The sequence below is a fragment of the Sceloporus occidentalis genome, unplaced genomic scaffold (genome assembly GCF_023333645.1).
Source record: "Sceloporus occidentalis isolate IW3139 unplaced genomic scaffold, rSceOcc1.0.p SCAF_228, whole genome shotgun sequence".
Classification (NCBI taxonomy): Eukaryota; Metazoa; Chordata; class Lepidosauria; order Squamata; family Phrynosomatidae; genus Sceloporus; species Sceloporus occidentalis.
The window spans coordinates 567,124-580,902 of NW_028317208.1; the positions used below are offsets into that span (position 1 = coordinate 567,124).

Sequence of the window (13,779 nt, forward strand, 5' to 3'; positions counted from 1 at the left end):
CAGCCAACCCCGTCCCTTGTGTATTGATGCCCCCACACCTTTTGTATTGGTTAATTTGCTCTGGAAAAAACCTCGTCTTATAATCGAGCAAATACGGTATTGCACACCTTGCAGAGGACAATGGTTGGAGACCCAGCTTTAAAAGAGGAATGTTGTAAATTGTAAAACATTGTGACATTACATTCCTATACAATCAAATTAACAGCCCTCATGCTGAAACTGGCCATACCTAGGGCCGGATTAAGAGCATAATGGGCCTGGTGCTGAGGATTTTGTTGGGCCTTTTTATTGAAATAAATAAAATAGGCAGGACAGACAGAATCATAACTCTTCAGCAATGGCGGCAAGGCCAAACTGGGAATGGAAAGCAGCCCTGGAAATATTTGGACAACAGCCCCATGTATTGTATCGTGTGGTCAAGCTCTTGTGCCCACACGCCACACTATCTAAGCCACACTATTTACCATCCAAATCGCTATACATTATTCTTTTTAAAAGTATATTAAATTGTTACATTACGATAACAGAATACCACATTATTATTAAAATCCCAGTGTTAAAAGCCCAAATAAGTACCTGGAAATGGACAGAATCTTAACTCCTCTGCATCCATGTGTACTGGATAAAGATTACATCAGAGCTCATCTGATGTATGAGATAGACTTTTATGTGATGGGATTGGGAGTACATCCATACACTAAAAAAGGTCATGATACACCTGAAGCCACAATATAATGCCCACTAATCCTTTTAAATAAAATATGCAGATTGAAATAGAGTAAATAACACAAAACCTTTACTTTTCCTCTAACAGATTTCTGGGCCTAGAAAGTTTTGTCCTCTGAAGTGACTACCTGGAAACAGATGACCAAACACACACACACACAACAGGACAGACTCTGCCACACCAACAGAACAGCCCCGGAGCATGAAATAGGTGTAGGGGCACCATGACCGGGTAAGGAACAAGGAGCACACCATGACCTAACAAAGGGTTAAGTGCTTGTTACATTTAAGCATCCTGTATAACTGTTTGCCCCCTGAGTGAACTTTTGCCCTCTAGTCTGAATATTCAGCGACAGGATGAAGGGGAGGGCACTGAGGTGCAAAAGCAAATAAATTTGGGAACCTATGCTCAGTTAAGGTCGTAGGTTTTAATAAGTAGGCGAAATTCCCACCCTCCCTTCCCTCTTTTTATTTACTGTCTATTGTGTGTGTGGCGTTTGGTATTATGTTATGGGCATTGTTCAAATGTGGTTGGCTGGTTCGGTGCTTGAGACAACTATCTAAGGTATGGTTGTACTCGTGGTGCACATGCCTAAGGGCGGAAGTACAGAACACTCCCTGGGCGCGTGCTCAGGTGATACGTTGGTTGGCGTGTGGTTGCTGGGCTTTGGACGCCGGCAGCCTCTACAAGTGACGTGGAGGATTTACGCCCTTACCAGCCTTATGGATCTAATGTGTTATACGGTTGGCGTTTTTAGCCAAGTTTGTGGTTAATTATGGATTTTAATAAACACGTTGAAGAAATATGATATAAGGAGTGTCACGGTTGGGGAGAATATTTTATGTTGACCGTGGCCAAATTTTATCCAAAATCGAATGATTAAATAAAGCATTTTATTTCACACACTGTGTTTATTTGTCTTATTGGGAATGGGGCCGAAGTTGACGATACTAAGGTCAAGCCAAACACACACACCAGGACAGGCTCTGCCACACCAACACCCAAACCCATACACCAGGACAGGCTCTGTCACACCCACACACACCAGGACAGGCTCTGCCACATTGACACCCAAACACACATACACATCAGAACAGGCTCTGCCACACTGAAGCATTAAAAAATATATACTGCTTCATCATTAACTGCCCTTTTTGTATTTTTGCCCCTTGTGTATTGTTGCCCCAGACAGGCCCCTTTTACTATTGATTGTGTCCCTTGTGTTTTGCCCCACCCCTTTGTGCATTTATGCCCCAACACCCTTGTGTATTGATTTATGTGATGCCCCAGCCAACCCCCTCCCTTGTGTATTGATGCCCCCACACCTTTTGTATTGGTTAATGTGATGCTCCCACTGCTGTGTGTATTACCCCCAGCCAGGGGTGTACCTAAAGTATGTGGCACCTGGGGCAGATCCTGTAGGCCCCACACACACTTTAAAACTGCATAGCTTCTATAATTATGCAAACATTGACAGTGGTACAGCATAACTGTTATCATTATATACTGAGGCACGCACTGATGGTGGTGCAGCATAACACCTATCACTATATACTGAGCCAAAAACTGACAGGGGTACAGCATAACACCTATCACTATATACTGAGGCACACATTGATGGGGGTACAGCATAACACCTATTACTATATACTGAGGCACACATTGATGGTGGCACAGCATAATCCCTATCAATATACATTGAGCCAAACATTGACAATAATGCAGCATAACACCTATTACTATATACTAAGCCAAACAGTGCCTATTACTTCAGTGTCTGACTCAGGGATGCACCAAAATGAAAATTCTGGACCGAAACCGAAAATTCAGCCTCACTTGGCCGAAACTGAAAATAATCCCCCCAATCTTTAAAAACAACAACAAAAAAAAACACTTATTAAAAGTAACACACCAAAATTAGACAAAACTAATTTTTTTAACAGCAATCACAAGCCTATTACACCCAGGCATACCCAGATTCCAGCATGTACTGGTTGACTTCGCATTATAGGAGTGTGATAATATTTATTAATATTGTCATTGATTTTTTCTGTCCAATTTTGGAGTGTTACCTACTTTTAATAAAAGGGTGGTTACACATCAAAATTGGACCAAAAAATCAATCAACCCCCCCCCCCACAATGTTAATATTGATTTTGTATTAACAAAACCCAGCCACCCCCCTCCCTTGAATACTGGTCCCCTATTTTTTTGGTAATACTTACATTTTGATTTTTTTCTTTTTTCCTGCTCTCCTCCGACGTGAAGATCCTCTCCTTGTCACGAGGAACTCTTCTGTAAGCCCCACCCCTCGAACGTTCAACGCAGTCGTTGTGCGGCCGTCTAAAGAAGTTAAAGCGGCGGGTGGAGGCGGTCTTACAGCCGCATGACGGCTGCTTTGAACTTCGCGACTGGGTGGCAGCTTTGAATGTTGCTAATGTGTAAACTCAGTCTAACACTAAACACATGTACATACACAAAAGCTCTTTCTCCCTCACATATCAGCTCAACACAGTTATCATCATTTTACATCTCCTGGAGCCCTGCTCTGAGCTCACACTTTGCTCACTCCACTGCATCACATAACGTAACTTAACAGTAGTGATGGGAAGTTCGGATAAGTAAAGTGAATGGGATCATTTCGAGTCACATTGAACCCTCCTGCCTGCCTACTCTAGTGATGTCACTGAAGGCAGAGAGTCGTTCAGAGAAGCCTTCAGAGTCGATTCTTTCAGAGATTTTAATCATTTAGAGAATGATTCAGAGAATCTCACTGACACCATACTTTTATAAATAAATACAGGATTGCTGTCCCCAGGATTAAGATTCCCTTTAGTTTGCCCACCTTTACCTCTAACTGCACCTTAAATTAACTTTATTACCAGATTATGTTCCGTGTGGAACTCACACCCCAATTGCCTCTGTCATAAGAAAACTTAAAGCAGGAGTAGCAAAACACATGTATTTTATTTTAAGAATGTGGTCCAAAAATACCCAGCAAGCTTTTTGAGTACCTAGGAAAGAGAGAGCTGTGTGTAGCATACAACAGCAAGGAAGCAGCAGAAAACGCATGATTTCAGCCACATTTTAAATGTTAGCGCTGTCTCTAGCATAATACAGATCGAATTGACAATTGCAACTGCAAAGCGAATACTATTGCTGCTTTGGGAAAGAAAATCCGGTACACTCTTACTTATGTCTTTTCCCATCCGCCAGTGGATACATTTGGAATCGTAAATCTTGTTTAACCACACCTCCCAGTCTTTTACAGTTTGCGTCTGGCTCACGCAAATGACGTCACAAGGTCGGAAGCCTGTGACGTTTGCACAGCTGGATGGTTAGTGTTTGCAATGCCAGTATTTTTACAGAGTACGCAGAAGACAGTAACTTATGAAAATATCGTTAACCGGCAGCTGGAAGGAGGGTCCCGGTTTAAGCATGTGCCAGGTTAGCCGCTTTGCTTCCTGGGTTTGTTTACGTTCATATCGATGCAGGTGTACATATATTTTTGGCTGGAGCTTGGAATAACGCATAATGTTGCATGATTATGTAGATTTGCTTTTTTCCTTTTCTATCATTAGGTGTGAAAGTATTGCTAATATAAGTCGCAATCATGTAAGAAAAGAGTTCTGGTCGAATTGCATATAAATGGCCACAATACAATGTTTTAGTGGAATGAATAGGGTGAATGCTAAAGTGTCTCTTTAGCTGGACACACAATCGGATTTTGGTATATTTAACTGTATAGGCAAAGGCAGCTATATAGATATTGCACTTTTATTTACATTTGAGAGTCCATTGCAATAGACATTCATACGGCAGACCTAGATATACAAATGAACTCTATCAAAGAAAAGTCCTCGACATATATACATGTTTAGAGTGTGTATTTGACACAGTCTGTGTAATACCAGTGACTTATTAATAAAATAAAATTATGCATATGGAAACGTTTTAAAAATGGTGGCATCCCCATAACAATCAGTTGACTGACCATACTAATTGGAGTATCCCTTTGATTGCTATAGTTATAAGATGAATTATCAACCTTTTGCCCAAGTACAACATCCGTTGTATTGAAGAAACGAAGACTATAAAAAAAAAAATATGAAAGCAACATGCAGTTCATGCCATCATCCACGGTGTTTATTTACCTGAACTACAATGTTCATGCAGCTGTAGGATGCTGGCTAAGTTGTAGGTCCACAGCAACTATAGCTGTACTTTTTCTGCTGTTTTTTTCTTTATTTATTGTTAATGTCACACTGAATGCTAATTCATTTAACAAGTATGGATGCAATAGTTTCGTAGTCATTTGTATTTTCTAGTATGATCACTCTTAGAATTAGTAACGCTATAACAGTAATTAAAAAACCTTACACAAAATACTCTCTCTCTTTTTTGCTTAATTAGAATTAGGCTATGAATCCATTTCATCATGCCTCAGAAGTTACTGAAGACTTCTCAATACATTGAGCTGGGCAGCTATCACTACTGGCCAGTCCTGCTCCCTAGGGGTATCAGACTATACAACTTTGAGCAGATTCCTGTATTCCTCAAAGACAATCCGTACATTACAGATGGATACAGAGCTTACCTTCCATCCAGGCTGTGTTTGAAAAGGTGAGTCTCTATAATGGACCAACCATGTGTCTCTAGGAATGAGAGGCAAGATTTGTCCTAATTCTCTTTCTTTTATGCAGGATTTGGTTTACTGGAGACAGTGGCATACATAGAGTATTTGGCACCTGGGGCAGATCCTGTATGTGCCCCCCCACACACACACACACTATCATAATATACTGGCACATACAGTAATAAAGTACAGCATAACACCTATCACTATACATTGAACTTCACATTGACAATGATTAATATTAATATACAGCAACATTAATTCTCATAACAGCAATCGCAATCAGAGCCAGCCTTAGGTGTTCAGGTGCCCTGGGCGAACTACTTCTCTGGGGCCCCCTCGACAAGAAAGGGAAAAAAAATCTTGTAACAAACAACTAGTTTTAATTATTGATTATTTATGTGCAAGTGAAAACAAGTACAATTATATATAGCTGGAAACACTGGTAACAATAATGTACCTTAAATACATTAAATATAGGGGGGTGAAAAATCTTTGTAACAAATTTTTTTTTCCTTTAAATATTGAAAAAAATGGGACCCTAGGCAATTATTTCCTTTGCACTCCCTCCACGCACCCTAGCATGTACTGTATTTGCTCAATTATATTATATGACGACCCTGATTACAAGAGGACCACCCAAAATCTGAATATTAGTTTAGAAAAAAAGCCTGAATATAAGATGACCCTATAGCTATGATTGAGAAAAATAATTTTTTATTTTTTATTTTTATTTGCCAACCTGCCCCCCAGATATTTTTTATACCCCCTATATTCCACTCTGCCTCCCTGATATGCCTTATACCCTCCTATATGCCACTCTGCCTCCAGAAATGCCTTATACCCTCCTATATGCCACTGTGCCCCATGATATGCATTTTAACCCTCTATATGCCACTGTGCCCCATGATATGCCTTTTAACCCTCTATATGCCACTCTGCCTCCAGAAAAGCCTTATACTCCTATATGCCACTCTGGCATATAGGGAGTTAAAATGCATATCATGGGGCAGAGTGGCATAAAGGGGGTATAAGGCATTTCTAGAGATAGAGTGGCATTAAGGGTGTTAAAAGGCTTTTCTGGAGGCAGAGTGGCATTAAGGGTGTTAAAAGGCATATCATGGGGCACTCTGCCTACAGAAATGCCTTATGCCCCCCATTTAACACTCACCCCCGACTTACCAGTGCTTCTGACTCCCTGGTGTCTAGTGGGAGCAGCGGGTGGACGTCTGTGCAATTCGCATAGGCAACTTCCGCTGCAGCTTCTATGACCCGGAAGGTCATGTGACGCCGGTCCTCTATCCTAGAAGCACCGGCAAAAGTGCTGGTAGCAGCAGGGGTTGTCTACATGCATTGCACAGACCTTCCCCGGCTGCCAGAGAGGAGAATTCCCAGCAGCATTGCAGGGAATTCTCCTCTGGCCGCCGGGGAAGGTATGCGCGTAGACAACCTCTGCTGCTAGCGATGCTTCTGCCGGGGCTCGGTGATAGACGCCCGGTGGAAGTGCCGGCAGCAGCGGAGGTTACCAGACAGGAGGATCCGGGTCCCCTGCAGCGCTTGCGGGCAGGGCCGGACTGAGACTGAAAAGCAGCCCTGGAAAAATTTGGAGACCAGCCTGTTAGAAAAATGTTTATGTTATCGTAAATATTATTGCTGTCAAAGACAAAAGAAAGCAGGGAATGTCTAGTCTATGATATATGGACGAGTTCACGCCGACATGTCTACTCTATGTTCTTATATATATATATATATATATATATATATGTGCAAAGGGTCAAGTCTAGGCCATTCTTAATTATGCAGCTTAAAGAAGTGTAACCTGCTTGAAAAGTAACCAATCAGAAAGAAGCATGCTATTAGAAGTAGATAAGATGCTATATAAACCAAGTAATCTTAATGTGTAATTAGACAACGCTTCGACTTGTGTGTTGTGTGCCTTGTCTCGATTATGCGCATGATCTAATTAAAGGAAACTCTTTCTGAGGAGAATTCGACCATTATTTCAACCAACATTTTGGTGCCCCCTGTGAGGAGGTTCTGACCGGAGACGGGGACGACAGTCCTGAGGAACTGCACCTCGAGAATCTGCATCTGGGGTAATATAAGTCCTCCAGCTAAGATTGCTGTTAAACAGAGGCACTTTGCGACATCGTCCCTGAAACCGGCAGCATCCTCCCGAAGATTTTTTACGGTCTTCTCTTCAGAAATGTGAGTAAGAAAAATATTTCTGGGAAATATTATAAGAGGTCAAAGTCTGTCAGGGACTACTGAAATAAATAACTGCGTATGCATTCGATAATAAGGAATAGTACTTGGAGTACTGAGGCTGATCAGGAGAAATGTGCACAGGTAGTTAGTCATTATTTTTGTGATAGCGAATTGTTGTTTGTAATTGTGACAATACTGTTGATGTTGGTTGCGGCTTGTATTATTGTGAAAGAGTATCACAAGACCTTAAAGAGAAGAGCTCTTATGGTCCAGGGACAGCTATACCAACCCATGTCACAAATCTTGTCTGAATGAATCTGTGTGAATGACTGTTCAGGAGTCCTTTACGGCGAACGAACAGTTAATAAGGTTGTTGTTAATACGCCCCCCGGCATTTGTGAGAAGCTCTCTGTGATCAAGTGCTGGGATTGCAAGTGAGCAACTTCGCTGCGAGAGTGATTTATCTGCCTTTACTGTCTAGGAACGGTATCTTATAAATACCAAGAGCTCTTTGTTTAACCCTGTCCAGATGTGGTATCTTATAAATACCGAGGTCCTTTGTTTAACCCTGTCCAGACGTGGTATCTTATAAATACCAAGAACTCTCTGTTTAACCCTGTCCAGACGTGGTATCTTATAAATACCAAAAGATTTTCCTTGTTTTCTGCTTTGCGGTGAGATTGTATCATGGGGAAATCCCACAGTAAGGGAAAGAAACAAAAGGATGAAAGTGTTTTCTTGTGGATAAAGAAGAAACCACTGAAAGAAGACAAACAGTTTATGTATAAACTTAATCAAGAAAATGTTTAGGCATAAATTCACATTGTTCAGGTATAGTGCACTTAAAAATAGAGGGTGAATCCCTCAGGTTTCGGATGGTTGGACCATCCTGGTAGAATCTAGACTCGGAGTGGTTGGACCACTCGGTGAATGTGTGGATTTAGAAGAAACTACGTAGTGACTAAATTATAACATTCCAAATTCTATACCATGTTTCCAGCTGGTTCCAGAATCTGTTAAATGTATGTCTTGTCTGTTATCTGTGATCGATCATAAATTATATGTAGAGTCGACATTAGAAAAGCCTTTTTATCTTTTTATTCTAATGCTTTTATGCTTTTTCCAGAATTAATTTAAATAAGGGTTAATAATTTAAAAGCTAAAATTTATAATTAGCACATATTTTGTTTTTAAGGTAATAAGATATCCTGTATACCTGTCTGTGGTTTTTATGATATATATTCTTGTTTTATTTTTTGTTCAAATTAATATGCTTAAAGTAACATTATAAGTAACGCACCTCCTTATGGAGTAATCAAGGTCAGATATATCCGTTAACCATGTGGGTACATAGAACATGAACAGAGGAGGATATTAAAAAAGCTACTGAGCATGTTAAAAAGCCAAAAGAGGATCCCCAACAGTTTGAGACTGATATCCGAGGGCTCTGTAACAGTTATCAATTAAATGGTAATGGTGAAGAAATAGAGAGAGTGTGTCGACGAATTTTGAAATCAGATTAGAGTTTAGTAGAACTGAACTGGAATGGGTCCGATAATCTAAATCCAAGACACCCACTCCCAGGGGACAGTGCTGATTTAAATAATCGATTAAATGTCTTTATAACTGCTTGCACAAACAGGTGGGCTTGTAGAACAAATTGGAGGGAGATAAATAGATAAGAGGAGCAGACGGTCGTACCGAGGTAGAAGAGGTAGAGGTGATAGATGGTCACAAGGATGTTATAATTGTGGAAAGGAAGGTCATTGGGCAAAAGAGTGTCCCGAGCCAGACAAGAGAAAGCAGAATTCCCCAGACCAATGACTAATACAGGAAAAAGAGACATTGGATCTCAGTAATGTTCATGATGTGTTGTTATTGTCAAACTTGCCTGAAATTGATTTAATTGTAAATAACAAACGTGTAAAATTTTTGGTTGATTCAGGGGCTTCGCGAACCCTATTGAATCATCCCACCTGCACGGGCATACAGAAAGGGACTGGTAAAATTCACATAAAGGGAGTAAATGGGAGGACACATACCGAAAGCTTATCTGTTCCCCTCCAAATACAATATCCAGAGTCTGGAAAAATAATTACCGCCAGTGTAATATTATCTGAGGTATGTCCCGTAAATCTTCTAGGAAGAGATCTGATTAGAGAGTTGGGAGTGCACATTGCACCCGTGGGAGACAAGTTTGATGTTACAGTGGGGGGAAGAAGAAATAACTATCAAGGACGGCATGATCATTACTACTATGCTTTAAACATAGATTTTACTGAAAATAAGGGAAATATAATACAGGCTTTAGAACTTGTACATAAAACATTCGAGATCTGTGATCATTTACAAGTTCAGCATTCAAATGATTTTCATTGTACAATGTATGTTAAGAAAACAGCAGGAGGAGACGAGTATTATGAATCTAAAAGATGAACAAAGTACTGTAATACAGACAGAATACTTTTACTGGACAAAGGACAGGGGGCATTATCTGGTATATTAACACCCCGAATAACCACACTTTTTGTCTCTGTGTAAACACTACATTTGTCTCTGTGTAAACAGCAAACTGATCAGTAGAAGTCTGTGGGAGATATGGTGTTGCGATGTGAGATTAATCACTCGTGGAAAAGAGATAAAGGAGATATTCAATGCAATACTGAAGTAAGAGAGGTAAATTATCTAATCATTTATTAGCCCAGGCGGCTGAGTTAACGGCTCTCATAGAGGCCTGCAAATGGGCAGTAGACAAACGGGTAAATATCTATACCGACAGTCAATATGTATTTTCTACTATACATGTGTTTCCACAACAATGGAAAAAAAGAGGTATGATTACCTCCACAGGGAAACCAATAAATCATAAAGCCCTGATTGAAGAACTATTAACAGTTATAAATCTACCAAAGGAAGTAGCTGTAATAAAGTGTGCAGCCCATACCAACAGCAAGGATCCTATAGCATTAGGCAATAACTGTGCAGATATTGAAGCAAAAAGAATTGCTCAAGAGATGTTTGCCATAATCACTAACGAGATACAAATTAATCACCAGGTTCTGTATGATATGCAGCAGGCTGCCCCTATATCTGAAAAACGATATTGGTGGTCTAAAAAAGCGACTCTATGTAAGAAAATGTTTCACATTACCAACAAACCAATATCGCCAAAATCATTGGTTCGCTATGCAGCCTTATTGAGTCATGGGCTGAGCCATGTCTCAACAGGAGGGATGGTAATAGATAGATAAGGTGTTCCAAAATTACTCTAAAAAAAAAAAAAGGGTTGGTAGAAAGAAACAATGGAACAATAAATAATAAATTAAAAAAGACCATGGCAGAAACCGGGAAGACTTGGGTTTCTTGCCTACCTATGGTAAAATTGAGTATGCGTATTACACCCAACAAGCAAGGTCTCACCCCATTTGAAGTAATGTACGGGAGACCCTATAGTTTGCCGCAGATATAGGTAAAAGAGGCAAGTAATGAAAAATAATTAACCCTAGCAGAATATATGGCAAAAATGTTGAATACCAGATCAATACAAACTGTTAATTCTCTTCCAGAAGCACAAGAGCCAATTCCTGAGAAATTGAGTGTTGGAGATTGGGTACTAATAAGGATAATCAAATGAAAGAATTGGTCATCACCGAGGTGGGAAGGATCGTACCAAGTACTACTAACCACCCCCACGGCATGTAAGATAGCTGAGAGGAGTTGTTGGATACATCAGTCGCACTGTAAGAAGGTAACACCACTTGCTGGTAGTCACTCATTAAGTCTGGGTACAAAGGGGGGTCCAGACGATAGGTTGGACTCGTCTCAAGCCAGTGAAGAAATCCATTCCCCGAACCCTGAGTTGACGGCCAGGTAGGATGAAGGGGTGGTGCCTGCTTATAGTTTATTGGGTAGTGACTGATGCTTTTACAATAATTCCTTATTCTAATGCTAATGCTAAGTGGGATCAAATGGGAAGATACCAAAGCACAAAATCTGACTTTCATTAGCAGGAGATAGTTCCATTGAAATTGATCTGTGTAAACTGATTCATTGTGAAAATATTGGGCAAGCAAGAAAATACGCTAAGGCCGATGTATATGTATGCTGGATGCCCGAAAAGCCCCCTGGAAAACGAAGTATAACATCATGTCTTGGTTGGGATTATGCTATGTGGACAACAGCTAGTCGAGATTGGGGATATGATACCCGGGGCAAGAGCGAGTAAAATCAAAACGAGATTATCTGTAAAAAGATTACAATCTGAATGTACCACCTATGATAATTGTAATAAATTACTATTTACTTTAAAAGAACCTATGAAGACGGATGAAAGACTATATACCATAGGCGCGTAGGTTTCTGATAATAAAGCTGTTAGATAAGACTTATACCCCACCTGGAAACGGAGCTTGTCATATATTGGACTTGTTTCCCAAGGTTAAGAGACCTGAATTACCTCTAACAGTGCAAATATATGGGGGAAATTACACCTGTATGAAACTTCAGGGTAATAGCAGCTATTTTTATTATAAAGATTTGTTTAATTCACTGTGTGTCGAGACTTTTTCCACAGGACTGAGACAGCCAACCCAGATGAGAGCAGATATTTGGTGGTTGTGCGGAGACTAACATCCTTATCAAATGAATTTGCCGAGAATGCAGGAATACATAATGTGTTCACCTCTTGGTTAGAAGGATGGTTCGGGCGATGGTCGGGAATGATAATGTCCGGAATAATTACTATCACTATAGTATCCGCAGTATTGATATTCGGAGGATGCTGTTTTATTCCATGTTGCAGAGGATTTTTGAATAAGACAATTGATAAAGCTGTAAATCAGACTATGTACTCCCAGATCAACAAAGAAGATTGTGATCAATTATTAAAAGTATCTGAGACTCTACATATTAATGACGTTATTGACATGAAAGATGAATTATCAGTGCTAATGACGGATACTGAAGATGAAGAGTCTGATATTGAATAATATTTTGATAAACAGGAGGGAAATGTTAGAAAAATGTTTATGTTATCGTAAATATTATTGCTGTCAAAGACAAAAGAAAGCAGGGAATGTCTAGTCTATGATATATGGACGAGTTCACGCCGACATGTCTACTCTATGTTCTTCTATATATATATATATATATGTGCAAAGGGTCAAGTCTAGGCCATTCTTAATTATGCAGCTAAAAGAGGTGTAACCTGCTTGAAAAGTAACCAATCAGAAAGAAGCATGCTATTAGAAGTAGATAAGATGCTATATAAACCAAGTAATCTTAATGTGTAATTAGACAACGCTTCGACTTTTGTGTGTTGTGTGCCTTGTCTCGATTATGCGCATGATCTAATTAAAGGAAACTCTTTCTGAGGAGAATTCGACCATTATTTCAACCAACACAGCCCCATATAGTTTATCTCACGGTCAAGCTCTTATACCCACACGCACCCCTTATACATACCCGCGTCACACTATTCGCCATTCTTTTTATCTCATTATTTGTATTAAAATGCCAGAAAGCAAAAGTGTTAAAAGGCCCTAATAAATTAAATACATTACACATAATGGGATCAAAACATTTGCTACTGCGAACATTTTTAGATGAAAAAGTTCCATTTTATTCAGTGGAACAAAACACTGATCACATTATTCTTCACGATATTCTGGTAAGAAACTTTTTTATTTCTTTATTAATTCATGTAGACTATTTTTTTCCATATTTAATAAAAGCTATGATTGAGACATGTTTGGTTTTTATTTCCTTTCATTTGACAACCTACCCCCGAGTTATGCACCTCTGCCCCCAGGCTTGCCACTCTGCCCCCCTGATATGCCTTCTAACCCCCTATATGCCACTCTGCCATATAGGGGGTTAAAAGGCATATCAAGGGACAGAGTGGCATATAGTGGGTATAAGGCATTCTGGAGGCAGAGTGGCATAAAGGGGGTTAAAAGGCATGGGGCACTCTGCCTCCAGAAAAGCCTTATGCCCCCCTATATGCCACTCTGCCTCCCCGATATGCCTTATACCTTCCTATATGCCACTCTGCCCCATAATATGCCTCAACCCTCCTATATGCCCCTCTGCCCCGTGATATGCCTTTTAACCCCCTTTTTGCCACTCTACCTCCAGATATGCCTTTTGACCCCCTATATGTCACTCTGCATCCAGAAATGCCTTATACCCCTATATGCCACTCTGTCCC

At 40.1% G+C, this 13,779-nt stretch overlaps 1 protein-coding gene across 1 annotated transcript in view; it reads left to right on the plus strand.

Moving 5' to 3' along the window:
* Positions 1-5,165: 5,165 nt before the first annotated feature.
* The window catches only part of LOC149276711 (progestin and adipoQ receptor family member 3-like), a 71,737-nt gene continuing 63,123 nt past the window's right edge, over positions 5,166-13,779 (plus strand). The window contains exon 1 of the mRNA XM_089503365.1: positions 5,166-5,350. Within this exon, the coding sequence (XP_089359491.1) occupies positions 5,166-5,350 (185 nt within the window). The remainder of the gene's footprint in view (positions 5,351-13,779) is intronic.